Below are 17,342 nucleotides of genomic sequence, written 5' to 3'. Positions count from 1 at the left end.
CTCTAAGTGATTTTTAAACCACTTTTAGCATTTAATAAAAATAAACTATCCTCACTGTACCAGTTTCAAGCACTTCAAGTTAACACGGCCATGCAGTTCAGCCCTTTAACACATCAGTTACCAAGGGACTGGAACCACCTAGAAAACCGAGTCAAAAGATGAGTTAAAAAAGGATTACTGTGCAATTATTTGGAAAATTAATTCATGTAAAATACAATACTGCATGCCTGTTTTACAGTTCTATATTGCAACAGTTAGCGTTTTCTTATGCTACATATTTTTCTCAGTGCAAACAGTCCTCCCTTATGAGGGACATGCTGCTCTCATACACAATACACTGTATTCACAAATTGAGAACTATGACCTTACAGGAAGGTATGCACCCAGGAGAGAGAGGATAAGGAACACAAGAGAGAAAACCAGCAAAAAAAACTGTATCAGTCAAATTATCAGAGGTGATAAAAAAGAGAAAGCTTCCACCTGTCTTTAGACCCCCAAAACTCTTTCCATTTTAGTGTAACTAGAAACTTAGTTCTCCACTGGGTCTTTTGTATTTTGGACCTCATGAGGAGAGCTGCCTTGCAGCCTGCTACCTTTGATACCATCAGGTAACAATGTTAGACTGTTTCAGCTCTGCCAACGTTATCTAGAACAATGAAACAGAGGATCTTCTACTGCACAGCTTCAAAGCACCCACAAGGTAACAACGCTATTCTGATTCTGGGAAAGATGCATCAGTTTCAGAACAAGACAGCCTTTTTCTATCAACTAAAATCTTCAGCAAATATTCAAAATCTGCCTCATCATGTTATTTTCATTTTTGGACAACATTATTCAAAGTACTTACTATGCTTGTTTCACGTTTGAGCATTGTTACAGCTCTAACAAGCAGCAAGTATAATATATTTCTAATGTCACAGTCTTGTTAGTAAAATGGTGGGTTTCATCCAGAAATAGTTTAAAGTCCTAAAGAAATAATCTGGAGGAAAATCTTGCTGTGTAAAGGAACCAAGACATCACCAGTCTAGGTCTTCTAGCAAACCTACTCTAGGTTTTCTTCTCTTCATGCTTAACTGAAAATTACACCATTTCCTTACTACCACAGTGTCAGTTTGTACCATTAGGAATTCGCCTTCCATGACTAGCAAGCAGAGAATTGTAGGCAACCCTAAACATTTCATTGAGGAAGATGTCTTCACTCGACAAGGTCTGTGAAAAGCATCACTGTGAAATGGCAATTAAAACACAGCTATGGAACCCCCAAAAGCTATAAACAAAAAAAAACCCTAGCCCCTAGTGCGTGTAATTCTTATTCAGGCATCTCAAACCTGCAGGAGTAGGCTAGGTATCCTAATGCTCTTTACAATGGCCACTGATTCTTCGGAAGTACCTGCCCACTGGCGGAACCAAGCCAGTGGAATACCTGATTTTTTAAATTTTTACTTTTTTTTTTTTCCATATGAGAAAAGTATGATGTCAACATCGCTAATGATACTAGAGGAATAATTGGAAAGTAGCTATCTGGCTATTCCATTTATTTCCTTTGGGAATTTTATGAACATAGTTCTAAGTTTATCTAAGTTCACAGAGCTGAGAACAGTTAGAAGAAGCAGTCAACCAAGAAAAGAAAAACTACAAAATTAAAATTTCCTAGTGAGTATTGAGTGAAAATTAGGAACAAAGAAGAGAGAAAAAGGTTACAGAAATAAAAATGAGGCTCCTGGAAGTTTTGGGTTGTTTTTTTTTTTCACACGCACTTATCAATTTTCTTGACATACAATTTATTTTACTAGCTGATGATTCCCAGGCCTACAATGAAAACCTCACAGGAACACAGAGGTGGAAAGCTGGTAACTCATTTTGAGAGCATTTTCCCCTCACAATGAAATATATAAAGTTACTCATAATAAGCAACCCCTCACCCTACCCCTTACACACTAAGTTTATTTTTTGGCTCGAATGAAAGGATCAGCACTTAGAAGACAACCTTTATGTATATTCATTACCTTAACCATTTTGGTTTTGTTGAGGAATAAAATTATTCAGCTACATTCAGTACACAGCCACGCAGGAATTAGTAGTCTTATTAATTACACAACTCTTCTCTTTGTTATTATGGCTATGGCCTTCCAGGCTGCCTCATCATAACTGATCAGTCAAAACAGGGGTGCCAAAGCACTTTTATGGAGTTAAAAAAAAAGTGTAGAACTTTAATCCTAAAACAAATATACATTAAATACAGAAAATCCAAAAGATGCAGACAACTGAATCAGTTTCTCATTCCTGGATAGCTAGTTCTTTAGTACTGTTTTGAAGAGGCACTATTTCACCTAAGATTAAGTGTGAGAGGCCCTTCTCCCCAGTGTTTACTGTGAAGGCCCTGCAGGCAAAGAAGCCCAGTCTTCCAGGAAGGGCTGCAACATCCCAGCTGGAAAGGCAGGGAGCAAACTGCCATCATGTGTGCAAAGGCACCACCCCTTTTACTCTAAGGGCTCACATTTCTAAATCAGACAAGAAGCACTTCCAAAGGACTAGACTCTCAGCCGGTATAAATCTATTGCTGGTTCATAAGCCTACAACTAATGTTTTAGGGCAACTGCAAAAAAAACCCCAACATTTTGCAACTCCAGATAGAAAAATGCTATATAAAATTTAATAAAAATGCAACTTTAGAAGGAGTCTTCCTACTGTAATGTAAATATCTACTGTTTGTCAGTTTTTCAAATTTGATGCCAAGGTGTTGGCTGAATTTATTAAATCAAATGTGATGCCAGCCGATTTGATGCCAACGTCTTAGATCTAATGACACAGAAATGTGCATCTTGAACTGACTGCTTCTTAAAAGCATTCTGTGAAATTTACATTTCCATACAACTTTTGTTAAATAATTTACCTCAGAATAAAACTGGGGATGCAGTTACAGCTATCTCTTGGGCACATTATTAAAAAGAAAAGAATAGAACATCAGTTTCACCTTCTCTTATGAGCACGTTTGGTTGACCCTTCCTTTCCCAATGCTCTCATTTACTCATATTATAAAGACTGAGAAAACCTGAACTTTTTGGTGATCTGAAACACAGCGTTATCAACTGTACTGTTGAAGAAAATATTAGGTGTGAGCATGTGTGCGAAACAGAATTTCATAAGCAATGTGTAAACCCAGCCTCTTCTATCCCATTGTGACTTTGAGTTTGTATACATCTATACTCACACCACTCTTGTCCTATTGAAATGATTAGGTGTGTAAGAACTATAGTTCATTAAAACAGATTTCCTATAAATTTGAAACTAAGAGATACTAATACTTTGTTATTTCTGCACATGCTTATAAAACGGAACTGTTCTTACTCTCTCTTTTCCCCTCTCCCCCTCATCATCCCTCTGCTTCAAAAGGTCCGTCCTTTCGTCGCTCTTTCCCCCTCTCCTCCTCATCCTTTTCTTTGCTGGTTCTTGGCCTTCTTGGTCCTTACCTCGCTCATTTTCCCTCTTCTCATCTTCCCTGCGCCAATTCATAGCGTCCACATTCTTTCGTCGTTCTCTCTCATCCTGTCTCCACCGCTTCTTGATATCTTTGTCCTTAACTTGCTCATTTTCTCTCCTCTTCTCATCATCCCTGTGCCATTTTATTGTTTCTGCATTTTTCTGCGGCTCCACGCTTCTTTTGAGATAGTCTTGTCGCCTCCTCCTCTTTTTTAACATATCCCTTTCCCTGGCACGAGCCTGCTTTTCTTTCTGGGAAAGAAAAGCTTTACGGGGCATCATGAGCTGCTGCTGTACCTGTAATAATATCGTATCCATGGAATAATACACTATACATGCACTCAGTCAGGCACCAACAACTCTCATTTGGAGCTGAATACTTCAAATACTAAGCCAAGATAATTTACTGCTTCTCTTTCCTTCATAACCCTCTGCTAGCTCCACATTAGATAACGACAGGCAAGTTGCTATGTTCAGCTCCAGGCACACCACCTAACTGGCACCTCTGCAGCTGGTGCACATGTAAAGTCAACCCCCTAAAATCCCAGGCCTAAGCAATATAATTTCTTTCCCCTGCCCCTTACAACTCTTCCCACAGAGTTTTTAGCAGCCACTTGGCATTGCCACATCCAGTTGAAGGAACAGGCTGGTAGGAGAGTTGTGAAGGAAACTCGGGAATGTTCAAACCTTAGTTTCTTCTCTTACTGGAGATCCACATTTAATGAAACTTAAAGGTGCTTATTTATCTTTTCAGACCTCCATCTCTACCAAATTTGGTTGAAAACGGCCAACTTTTCTCTTGGCTGGGAGGAGGGAGCGGGGATTAGGAGAGAAGCCACAATCTGAAAAATTGTATAAGCTTTGTTTCCTTGGGAAACCTGGCCAAAACATTTAACTGCAGTTAATGAAATAAGTCCTGACTCATCTACTCAAACTTCCTCCAAGTATGTTATGTCTTGCTAGTCACAAGAACAAAGGAAAAAAGAATGTGACTATTTACTTGGAGTTTCTGCCGACAGCATTCTCGATGAGTGGGGCTTTTTGGTTTTGTTGTTTTGCTTTTTGTTTTGTTTTTAAAGAGGTGTCAATGAAGACTACCTTTTAACAAATTGTTTTACTTCTAGTCATTTCTCTGTAGTCATCCAACACATTCACATCTTTAAATTTACTGGTGTTAATATCTGCAATTTTGAAATAATGAAAAACAAAACAGACCACAGAAAGAATTTATACTATTGCTAATATCCTTTAAATACTCCTCTGTACACATTGAGCAACATTTCTGAAATGTCAAACTGCAGTTGTGGCCCAGGTTTGGGAGTTTTTGTTTGGTTTTGAATTTTTGTTTAGAAGAGAGTTTTGCAGAGGTCTAATCAAAATGAAAACTGCAGAAAGGACAAAATTACTAGATTAGAATACTTAAGCAAAGCCTAAAACAAAATGAAACAAATGTACTTTTAAAATTTAGCTACCTTATGGAAAGCACTTGTTCCCAGCATGCAATACTCCATCTTTTTCCTACAGAAAAAGCAATGTTTCAAACCCTTATTCTAAAAGCTGTTCCTTTTCCCTACATAATATTACCCCCCGCACACTTAAACCCGCTACTCTAGTCCATTGCCTTTGTTAGGTATGTATCATGATCCCATGGTTTTCATTCCAATAATTCAACCCCAAATTTCTTAATATCCATAATAATACTAAAAGGGAAGGGCTGCAGCAGAGTGAAACAGCATAATCAAAAATGCATGCAGTTTGGTAACAAGTTAGTGCATAAAATTCAGATTATGCTAAGAATTACTTCATTAAATAGTGTAGGATAGCTCTCTGCTAGACAGCCTGTTTTTAAATATTTCTCAGTAACAGTTATCATTAAAATCAGAAAGCAATGACAACCCAGGATCAACATCATCAGTGCAACCCAGACACTGTAAATCTTTAAAATAGTTTTAATTTCTCTATCGGCTGTGTGCCAGTACTACATTACTGTTGTTGCAAACTTAACTTACTTACTTACAAACTTAACTTACTAACTTTTTAAATGTACATTATCTTTATCATTTTATCAGTAACCTGATTTTATTCCAATAACAATAGCATATTAAAGTAAATCATATTTCATGCAAATGATTGTCTCCCCCTCCCCCCCCACCCAAGGCAAGTACTGACATTGAAAATTGGTCATTTTTAAAAAATTCTTTTGGGACTGTTATATTTTCTTTCATTTGTTTTTTTTTTTGTTGTTTTTGTTCTGTCATTGTTTCCCCCGCTTTAGCTTTATCTTTTCATTGTTGTTAACTACAATATGCCTCCCTCCCCTCCTTTTATGCATATCCCAGCCCACTTTGATAAACCAACTGATAGACAAATGATAGAAAATATCTTAATAAAAAAAACATTTCAGTTGAATTTCCAAAATTAAACATTTTAATTGAGATTCAAATAAGAAATGTCAGATTCCAAGGAATAACTTAAAGGGACATCCAACTTAAATTATGTATCTTTGAATTTCCTTATCACAAGTCACAGGTTTTTCCCCAGTTTGTTTCAGCATGAGAGAGTACTTCAGGCAGTCTGGTCATTTCTCTTGCAGTCAAAATCATCTTTCCCTTTTGCCTCTGTTGGTTTTAATAAACCAAAAGAGGGTGAAAATTTTTAAACCAGGAAACGAATTAATATGCAGTGAAGCTGCCAGACTGATTAAGCTCAAATCCCTCCACCCCCCCAATTTTTCTAGACTTCAAGTTGGTGTTCCTTTAAGATCAAAATGTCCAAACATCAGAAGTAAACAGTCAGAACTATCCTTTCAACTATTTTTTGCCCGTACTTTGCCAAATGAAATCTTAACTCTTCCCAATCTATTCAGTACATATTATGAGGCATTTACCTCCAAAATTAATGGTGCTTGGGCGTCTCAGACTCATTGGACAAGTTTCATGCAAAAGCCTCCAAAAATAATTCTCCTTCCAGAACGCCCACCTCAGCGATTATATTACACCTACTGTGTGAGGCCAAAGCCCGGACATAGAAGAAGGATCATATCCTGCTGTACAAAACAAAGCGTTAAAGACAAGAGATAAGAAATGTAATAAGGGCAAACTTACATTTATAACGTACGTTTCATTGCGAAGGACTCCAAAGCTAATTATAAACCACATTTACGGTACCTTTACTGACATGGAGCTACTGTAGAGTGCACTCCAGCAAGTTAACAGTGCTGCAGGAAGTTTTAGCAGGTTTGTGGCTTAAACAGATTCCGCTGGGTGATGCTACCTGAGGAATATTTTGGTGCTCAGATTTCAATTAAGTTACCCAATTCAGAAATCCAGCAGGATACAGAGACAAACACTCCTGTTCACACTTCATACAGCCTCTTGACTGAAGTGGTTAGGACCTCAGTTTATACCTCATCTGAGCTACGAGCACCAGCAGCATAGCTGCACCCTGTATAGATGAGGTACACTTAGTAAAATACCAACAGCACTTCCTTGTACGGCTAGTTTTTCCTAGAAGGTTCCCATACAAACACAGTCCCACTTTAAATTACAGGACTGTGGGAGATCAAACAGGTGACATAGCTGTCAGCCACAACCCTAGGGACATACATTCATTTGGGAAGTATTCAGATTAAAATTTTCAGTTGCAATGCTGCTAGGAGGAAGATGCGAAGTAAACCATTTTGGGTAATGGCATGTAAATGATTTTGCTTCTGTAGGAAGACTGATCCCTCTTCAACTCACATCACCCATGGACAGAAACTCAGTCTTGAACAGACTGGAAACACAAGACATAACATTAGTATCACGAAGTCTGGAACAACCAAATCTAAAGTTTATAAAAGCAAAATTTGTTGAGTCATTTAACTTTCCAAGTAATAAGGGGTTTTACTGTTTAAAATGATGAGATTTCAATCTCTGTTGATTATTCAGACAGAACATCCACAGCTTAAAGTACTGATTGCTTTTCTTCAGCAAGTATGGTTTCAACAGAAGATATTTAAATGTTCCAAGAAATTTAAAAAGACAAAATTCTTAAAATACTTCACATAGAGGCAAAACTGAATATTGCATATGTGCTTTAACAAGAGCACTAGCCATATCTTCAAATAGGTAAGGATGATGGGTTACTTTGTTTCATACTGGATTATTTTCTAACTGGAAAGTAGAATTTATGCCCCTGTGTCTCTATCAAGTCCAAATTACCTCTCTCCCACCGAATCCTCACTGCAGAAAGCATGCTTCTGGATGAGAACCGATCAGCCTTGAGAGCCGATCGGAGACAATTAGTGTACCAGTCTGAAGATGTGCATACTGAGCACAGGGAAGTGCTTCATCCCATACGGGGCCTCCCGAAGACTGAGTATCTTTTCCCTGCATTGTGTTGCTGACGAGAATCACCAAGCAGCTGGCATTTTTCTGACTTTATATAATCCAAAATTCTTTTATTTCAGCCCTTATTTTGCTAGTATTTTAGCTAGTTGAAGGAGTTCTTGGTTTACATATAACAGCGTAACATACTAGCATATATCAGAGCTGACAGCAGCTCTATGTTCCTGGATGAAATTAAGTAAGACTGTTTGTTTCTTGATGCTGTGCTTCTTATCTCCCTATTCCACGTGCATTTAAAATAAGGCCTTCTTTTAATGATTTGCCCAGCTAACTGCATTTAACAGCATGCTCTAAAAAGCCAGCCATGAAATAGATTTGCAAAGGCGGCTGTTAGTGCAACATTGAGTGAAATCTCTTAAAATACAAGAAAAATACGCAAGACCATTAACCTATGGTTCCCACAGCAATGGAAAAGCAGCCTCCTCACGTATGCAGGTTAAACGATGCCATACAATATGATGGCGTATAATACTCTACATGCACATGAGGACAATGATGGCCTGGCCCTGCAGCAAGGTGGAGGCTGGGACTCGGGGACCGGACAATTCCAGGACAGCTGAGCACAGAAGAGCGAGAGTCAGGAAGCAGAAAGGTATCTCAGGGAAGAACAAGCAAATCAAAAACACCAGGAGCAGAACCATCAGGGAGAACAGAGAAGTTGGAAGAACTGAGAACTACCGAAAAGTTCTTTGCAAAGGTAAGAGTTGCAATTAAATATCTCCCCTCCCTGCACTGAGCGAATATAGCGTCTACTCCCAACACCTCAATCACTGTCTCACATTAAGCATTTTCACTTTCTTCTGCTGCTGGACTCTCCTCTTTCCTCCTTATTTAAGCATTGCTGGCCTAGTTTTCAGAGGGCTGTGCACCCACATCTCCTGTGAAGGTAATGAGATTTGCAGTTTAACAGCACATCTGAAATGCCAGACAACTAAGGGCTCATTTTTCAAGTCCGCTATAATCCTAGGATGGAGGCTGTTTTGTAACAGCACGCGCGCTATTCTCATGGCAACATTTTAAACAGAGCGCACCTCCTCAGCCTTATCAGCTCAACCATCTGCAACGCCAAGCTTCTGCCCATGTAATGTGATGGTCTCCAGCTAACTTCTAACACACACCTCTCAACTCCAGCTAGGTAACTGTGTGTGCAGCTGCCATGTTAGACCCAGCACTTAAATTCAGGCTTAAGCTAGCACATCAGCGAGCAGAAGCCCCCGAGCCCTTTAACTTGTGTCTGTATCCAAGGTCCTTTAACTTGAGTCTATATCCAAAACAGGACTAGGCACATTAGAATAGATCTAAAGCGAACAGAAAACCCAAATCAAACCCTCTGGGAAAACCTGACATGTTGTTTTAAAACTAAGATTATTGCAAGTGAAGGAAATCAACAAATGTATTTTGCTACCTGGTCAAAGCATTGTAAAACTTCTGCAGTGCTGTGCACATGGAACCACGCCAGCTCCCTCTCACAGTCAAATTTCTTAAGAGTCCCTTTGTCAAAAAAAGAATTTAAAAAATATTTTTAAATCACTTCAGAGATTAAATGGGCTACCTCCAAAAAATTTCAAGTTGTGTGTCAAACAAAAAGGACCATTTCACACCACTTCTCTGGACATCCTGTGTAAATATTCCTTCAGGAGAGGAGAGAAGTCCATCTAAACTGTGGTACTGAAAAACCCCCACTGAAAATCCTCTGTAGGAAAGTCTTAGGCTAAAAACCTTAACATGCTGTTTCAGCAGTTATATGCAATTTTCAGCAAGGGCTTATGAAACTCTGTTTTAACTCTTTTTTCTTTTTTTTTTTGGAGCTTACTGTCTGGCTTCAGCTTGGGGACTCTTGCACTAAGAATTCCAACTTCCCATCGGAGGAAAACCTTCTATGAAAGACAGTTCTAGTGAAAGGAAACAGTACGGCTGATATGTCTCACTCTCCATTCATTTTTTATTTAAAGGTTAAAAAAAAAAGTCTTCTGCAGTCCAGCGGACAGGAATCTTCTAAGTCATTCACACACTTCTTATTCTTGCTCGATTTCTGGAATTTTCCACTGGTGCCAGAAGCTCCATCTGGTGGGTGTGTACACTAACTGCAAAACTGAAAGGAAATTAACTATTTCCTTATCAACTTTTGTTTAGTAGTAAAAGTTCTGTACACTGTGTAATTTCTATGCCCCAATATAAAATAGAAAATGACCAAATTTCTATTGCTCTGGGAACCACAACTCTTTATTTTCTATTCTTGATGAATAATCTGCTACCCTACCCTCTGCTGGGAATTTCTGTTAGGTTTTCTTATTTTGATGACATAGGCTGAAGTATGTCATAGGATGCTGTTAGCTACATTTGAATGTTTTCTAAAGAAGGATCTTTTGAACACACATGATAAAACACACATCAATTCTGGCAATCCCTACTGCATTCTGAAAAGCAGTTTTAAATTGCATCCATTCTCTAGGGCATGCTATACTTCAGCGTATAGGAAATTTTAAATTAGAGGCATTAGCAGCTTGAGAAGTAGGCTTACACACCCACTGCCATCTTAAATAATATCTTTTGTGACTGTTCAAGATCTCAAAAGATAAACGTTTATACGCATCCACATATGTGCAGTGAAATCAATATGTAATATACATACTCAATATGATAGACTCCCTTGTTTAGGGCTATTCTTAAAAATTTCAGTTTGAAATGTAATAAAGCCTTCACATCTTTCTGAAATTTGAAATCGAGACTGCAGATCATTGAAGCACGAAGGATATTATTTGCTTACACCACGATGTCTACACTGCAGTGACCAGGAAAAAAGGCTGCATGAATATGCTCTACAATTCCAAAACAATCCTCATCTAGATTGTAGCTAAGCATGAACAATCCCAGAATAAAAATTATTTTGGAAATATAAGCATGTTTCATGAATTAGCAGTTACTATTTAAATTAAATCAAGCATCCTCTTGAAATTTTCAATCCAAAGCTCACAAAAACATTTGGATAATTAAACAAAGCGGCACAGAAGTCTCTGTAAAATGTGCAAGAGTAAAGCGTGTAATCACACACAGTTTATGATTGGATTACACTGATTGTGAAACTGCAGTGGGATTAGACTGCAAGTGAAAATGGTAGTCCTGTCTTCTCTGTGTCGCGTTTTCCTGACATCACCGCTGTGTCAGCAGCCAGAGCAGAGACCTGATCCAACTGAAAAGGAGTTTTCCAGGCAGAGCAGTTCCTTCGCTCCCCCAGACAGAAGTGCTAGGACTGGTACAAGTAAGGTGGCAGGAAGCGTGGCTCGTACCACCCCTTCCAGTGGCAGCACAGACACAGATGTATTTAAACCAACAGTGAAACTGCATCCCTTAGTGTGTCCTAACTAGTAAAATGCATCGTTTGCATGCTGGTATAAGTGGCAGAACAAATCAACGAAACAAAAGAGAGCATACAAATACTTTTACAAGCTCATCCAAAACCCTGCCAATACATGCTTTCTCAGATAGTAGATATATTAGATGTTGAAGGGATCTCGCCAACTGGCTAGCATCTGAGTATTTAAAGTGTAAAAACAATTGGTAAAGTAGGCTGATGCTAATTGATTTTTCCTTTGCCTTACCACTTTCACACACGCTATGCACAAATACTGGCATTACATGATTGGGTGAAGTCTGTAAACAAGAGCTTAAAATCAGTCTTACCACTTCACGTTTCTTACCTCTTTCCCTTTCTGTCTAAGCATAGCTCCCAAGTGTTCCAATCCCTGACTACATTCCAGCGTTAATCCACCTCAGCTACTGCTGTCTTCAGTCTGACTCAGGAACCTTCGATATTCAAAAGGCTTCATAGCAGCAGCAGCAGGAATGGGGAAACAAAACAAACAAACAAAAAAGATCACAAACTTAAGTTTAACTTTTTAGGGGGGAAAAAGCATTTTAAGACAACTATTTTGCCTACTGAGGTTTCAAGAGACATTTTGCCCCCTTACTGTTGCTGCTATGAATCTGCACCACTAACAACTTCTTTGGCCCAGCTGCAGCACAAGCAAAGAACTATCAGATCCAGAGTCGCATCAGAAAGCAATACGCAGAAGAGGTAAAAAGGGGTGAAAGAAAGAAGGCCTGCAGGCTGAGGCCTGAAAGAGAGGAGAGGAGCTGCGGGTAGGGAAGAACCATCAAACAGTGGGGCCAGACTTGAGAGCATGCCCTTTTCCTACATTTGAATGACTGGATGAGCTGAAGTGTCTTACTTCAGGCTGTTTGCACAGTTACTTAGTTTCTATTTCTTGTAAATTGTTCTAGATACAACTTGAGAAGCAATTTTAAATGAAACATTCTGCTACATGATCTGGATAGCCAAGAACCTGCAGGTGTGATGCGTTCAGAGTCAAATACACAGCTTTAGGACCCAACAACCGGTATCACTTTTCATTCAAATTGGCTTTCATGCCACCTTAAAAAAGAAGTAAGGATATAAACGGTGGTAACTGAAAGTGACTCACTGCAGAAAAAATGGTATTTATTCCACTCTTATTCAAAACCATCAACTGCCATACGCATTCAAAAGCACTACTGTGAAATAAGAGCGAGACACTAAATTTGAGCCTCATGTTTGCCTTTCAACATCAGCTAGCTGTAGTGAAGCTCTGAACAATGTAGGGTTTTTTCTTGAGGCATATGGCCCTCAGGTAGACAAGAGTTACACCCTCTCTAAAAATGTCTTTATTCAGATCTAGAACATGTACTTGGTTTTTATACCAGATCTAAGTGTTTCCTGAAAACTCACAATGAGCAGGTGAATTTGGCCATCCTGACTAGGAAAGCAAGGGCATTCTTCCCCAAATGCGTCAGGTGAGTCAAAACAAACCTCCTACATATACAGAAGGTTATAGTTTGTTTGGTTTTTTTTAAATTAAATTAACAATCAGGAGTTCTTTTTCTTCCAATGCATATACAGACATTTACATTATCCTTAAACCAGTACCTTTTATTCTCATCTCCATAGCTTATACTATTGTTAGGAAACACACACTTGTATCAACATATTTATTTATATGACCAGGACTACCTCCATATTAACAATTATACTGTTACAGTTACATTAATAAAAAACATACTCTATAAATCTATATATATAAAATCTAAACATAGAGCAATCTTAACATAATAAAAAATACTGTAATGCTTGCTCAGATGCAGGCCAACATAGTCAGCTGTTACCTTTTTTTAAACAAGCATCTTACATGCATCTTAAAAAAAAAATCCCAGCAAACATAGCATTATTAATATACAAACTCAGCTGAACTAATAATTTGAAAAATACCCCATCTTTGTAGCCCATCTTTGCCCATGCAGATAAAGCAGATGGAATGACACCTGCGGACCACACCAATCAGCTGATCAGTCGCAGCCCTATAGCTGTTCACTGCCTCTCTCCTGGCAGCCATGTCCTACAGACTTCAGCCTATGATCCTCGTTGTATCTGATACTGTTTTGTTCATTCCTGATGTATAAAATTTTGTCTCTCAAACCAACTTCAAGTAGCAGAGCAAATATAACTTCCCCTTTCTGGGGAAACAAAAAAAGCCCCCAAACAAACCCAAAACCAAACCACCCCCAAAAAACCCCACCCCAATAAATTTCCTATCAAGCCACTAAATCTTATTTGTAGCCACCTCAAAATAAATACATTATCCCATGAGCACTGTCTTTGCTCCCACAAAATCATTTGTTCCAATTTCTTTCTTTACATCAATCCAATCAGCTGCCATCTTAATAAAAAGTTATAAAATACCCATTTGGACTGTGTAACTTTTGACTACTGATAAGATCCCGATATGGTTTTGTATGCCAGGAACGCTACTTTAAATTTTAATGTTTACTTTCAATATTTACTATTATTATGGAGTGGTAAAGGTGGGTTGGGAATAATCATCTATTATTCACTCCGCAGTGTCAGAAGCGCAACTTACCTTCCACAGAAAATCTGTACGTGCATTCATCTAGAACTTCATACCGAATTCAGTAACTGTACAGTTCAGGTCGGTAAGTACCTAACAAATGCTACTTTATACTATTAAAGCTTAATTAAAATGCTGTTGTAATATACCACTGTAAGTGACACATACCAATTCTGAAAATGCTAATGGGCATCTTCTGACAACTGGCAACTTCTATCCTACGTATACAGAAAAAAAATTAAGTTATTCATCTCATCCTGAAGAGCACATACAGTCTTCCTAGCCATTTTGTTGTGCAGCTAATGCTTAATGCTGTAGGGCATGAACTTTCCAAAACAGTCAAGAAGTTCCTCTCCTGTGAAGGTTTTTCATTCCTAAGCATTCTGAGCAGCAGACACTGTTCACCACTTGTCTGTCTTACCTACAGGCAAAGGCAGCCACCTTTCACCTTCCCCATCCTTTGCATATTCAAACACCATCTCCCTCCTAAAACTTAACACAAGTGATGTGACAAGCTCTTAACAACTTGTAAGCTCTAGCAGTTCCACACAATATATTTCCAAGAGTAAGGAGTAGTAACCTAAAGAGATGCTTTCTATAAACCTGTCTGATGGACCATCACTCCAAGTTAAAAAAAATTTTTTTTTTTTTTTAATAATGGGGCACTAAAAATATATCAGTTTGCAATGATCTTAGAGAGTGTTCCCAAACGCTGGAAGCATCTCATTTCTATTAGATACCAAAAAGTAATTTTTAAAAGTTAATTAAGAAAAAATATTCATTTCATTAAAGGGCAGCTTACTATTAAAAAAAAAAAAGTACAATAACATTTAGCTTAGTACTACTTCAGGAGGAGAACAAGTTATTTGTTGTGTGTCAAAAAGCACATCTCTATTTTGACTGAAGTTTATTTAAGTCTTTGCTGTAATGATCTTCAGGAAAGGTAACAATCATGTTACAACCCATCAGCCTCAAGTGCAATTTTATTAACAGTAGTATGTTTCTCTTCTGTTGTCTCTTTTTGATGTTTTAAGATTTCAACACATACCATGGTAGATGTTGATCTGCTGATATCAAATTACTGCCCAACATCTGCAAATGCACATCTAAAAAGGAACCAAGCTTTGGTTTGCTGTTATTAAAAGAAAAAAAAAAAAGCTTTTCTGTTTTTTAAACAGGATGATCCATCTTTCTCACCTAGAAGGATGGCAACTTGTAATTATTACAGTTACCAGAGTCCCCAGGTGAAAGTTTTTCCAAGTAGCTGAGAGCCTGCGAGAGGAAACGGCGCTGGTGGCCTGCAGCACATGCAGGCTGTGCTACGCAGGAGCCGCCTAAGGTTGGTCCATGCTACCCTGACAGGTAGGAGTCATCTGTCTCCGTTAGCTCACATGCACCTTGTACCTCCAGACAGAAATAGAAAATAGCGGTAAAAACAAATAGCTAGTGAAAACAATCTTTAAAAAAAAAAAGGGAATTTCTCTAAAATGAACGAAAACCTCTTTCACACCTACCAAATGGCTTAAATACATCCAATAAGCAGGGTCTCAAAACGTCAGTGCCCAGCTACCTGGGCTCTCGCCTGCGGCCCCAGACAAAGCACTCGATGCTTTAGCAACGCCTCCGCTGCAAGTTTTGCCGCTGCAGCCATGCGCTCGGAACGTGTGAAAAAAAGCCATGCAAGTTTATCAAGCAAACGGCACCACACGGCACAACCAAGTTTTGACACCATGGCTAACGCCCGCCGCAGGGCCTGGCGTACAGGCCTCGCCACGCCGCCCGCCCCAGCACCGCCCTCCCACCGCCACGGCCGCGGCCCGCGGCCCCCACCGGGCGGGCCCGGCTGCGGGGCGGCAGCCAGGAGGCCGTGAGCGGGCCGTGCCCGTGTCCGGTGGCGGGGCCGGTCCCGCCGTCGCGCTGCGGCCGCGCCCCCGCCCGCCCCCGCCGCAGCCCTGCCCGCCGCGGGGAGGGCGCCCCCTGCTGGCTGCCTCCCGCACTCCGCTGCGCGCCGCCGGCTGGGCTGCGGTGCATTTTGGGTGGGGGCCGGTGTTTTCCTTCCACGGCCGCAAACCGGGAGCGACGGCACCGATTTAACGGGAAGGGGGGCGTGGGGGCACCACCAGCATGGCGTACGCCGTGGCGCTTGTTTTGGAAATCTCGCCTCTCCCCCCCACCCCGCCTCCTCCGCCCCCGGGCTGCAGCCGCCGAGCCAAGGGGGTGCGTGACACGGGGCCGCGGCTCCCGGCGGCAGAGCGGGGCTTTAGGGTTTGATGTCCCCGCCTTTGTCTGAGGAGCGGGCGCGGGTGACTGCAGCCCGGGGCAGGGAAAGGAGGGCCGGGCGAGCCAGCGTCGCTGCACCCTGCAGCCGGTGCTCGGCGCGGGATGCCGGCCGCGGATCGCGCCTGTCCCCGCAGGCAGAGCCGCCCCGGCCGCCGGAGGGAGGCCGCTGCCCATTCATCGCCCGGCAGCCGGCGCCGCTCCCCGAGCTCGCCCCAGCGCCCAGCGCCGCCAGCGGGGACCCGCGCCCGGCGGCAGCGCCGGCCCCGTTCGGCGCCTCCTCACGCCGCTCACCTCGCCTCGCCGCCGGCGCAGCCCTCGCCATCGCGGCCGCTCCCGGGACGCGTCCGTGCGGGGTCCCCCCCGAGCGGGAGGGGGAAGGGAGGCGGCCGGGACCGCATCTCCCGCGCGGGGCCGCGGGCAGAAGCCGGCGGCGCAGCGGTCCCCGCCGCCGGCCGGAGCGGAACCGGCCTCCGTGAGGCGGCGAAGTCTCTTCAACATGTGTGCGGCCGGGGGAGGGGGCCCGCCCGCCAACTCCGCAGCCCCCCCCCCGGCCGCGGCGGGCAGGGCGGCAGCGGGCAGGGCGCGGGGCTCTCCCGCCCCGCCGCCGGGGTGGGGGACGGGGCTGCCGGGGGCCGCGGCACCGGCGGGCGGAGGGAGGGAGGGAGGGAGGAGGGAGGGGGCGGGCGGGGGCTGCCCCCGCCCGGGTCGGACCGCGGACTCGCGCACACACCTACCTGACTGGGGCTCTCCTCAGCAGCGAGGGCGGGCGCTCCCCCGGCACCGCTGGCTGGGGGTGGGGGTGCGCGGAGCTGCCTCCCTGGCGCCGCCCGGGTCCCTGGGCGGGCGGGCGCAGCGGAGCCGGCGGCGGCGCGGGGGAGACAAAGGGGGCTGGATGGCGGGGGGGCAGTGTGCGGGGGGTGGCCTATGGTGAGCGGGTCCCGGGGGGCGGGGGCGGCGGCGGCGGCTTCACTGGGCTCGGTCCCCGGGGCGGGGGGTGTGGGGCTCCGGGAAGGGGGGGGGGGGCTCCCTGGGCGCCCTGCAGACAATACAGCCGGGTCCCTCCTGCCCAGAACCTGCCCTGGCCAAGATGGCGGCCGAGAAAGAGCGGAAGTGACGCGAGACTCTCATTAGCATACGGGACTCATTGTCCGGCGGGAGGGGAGGGGGCCGCGCCCCGGGGGGGAGGGGGCCCGAGCCCCGCCGGAATCCCGCTGGCCTGGCCCCCATCCCGCCCCGCGGGCCGCGCCCCGCCGGC

General features: G+C 42.9%; 1 protein-coding gene across 10 annotated transcripts in view; it reads right to left on the bottom strand.

Moving 5' to 3' along the window:
* Positions 1-16,871, bottom strand: part of ADNP (activity dependent neuroprotector homeobox) — a 32,871-nt gene extending 16,000 nt beyond the window's left edge. The window contains exons 1-6 of one of the 10 annotated variants that reach the window (XM_075720936.1): positions 16,822-16,871; positions 13,976-14,025; positions 11,567-11,689; positions 6,368-6,526; positions 4,953-4,998; positions 3,471-3,777 (exon numbers count right to left, since the gene is read on the bottom strand). In XM_075720936.1, coding sequence (XP_075577051.1) covers positions 3,471-3,777; positions 4,953-4,991 — 346 coding nt within the window. In that variant the 5' untranslated portion in view covers positions 4,992-4,998; positions 6,368-6,526; positions 11,567-11,689; positions 13,976-14,025; positions 16,822-16,871. The other 9 variants (XM_075720935.1, XM_075720939.1, XM_075720937.1 and 6 more) reach the window with 9 other exon arrangements.
* Positions 16,872-17,342: the final 471 nt, after the last annotated feature.

The sequence above is a fragment of the Pelecanus crispus genome, chromosome 14 (assembly GCF_030463565.1).
Source record: "Pelecanus crispus isolate bPelCri1 chromosome 14, bPelCri1.pri, whole genome shotgun sequence".
Lineage (NCBI taxonomy): Eukaryota > Metazoa > Chordata > Aves > Pelecaniformes > Pelecanidae > Pelecanus > Pelecanus crispus.
The sequence above is the reverse complement of the archived record's forward strand: the minus strand, read 5'-3'. Positions and strand labels throughout refer to the sequence as shown.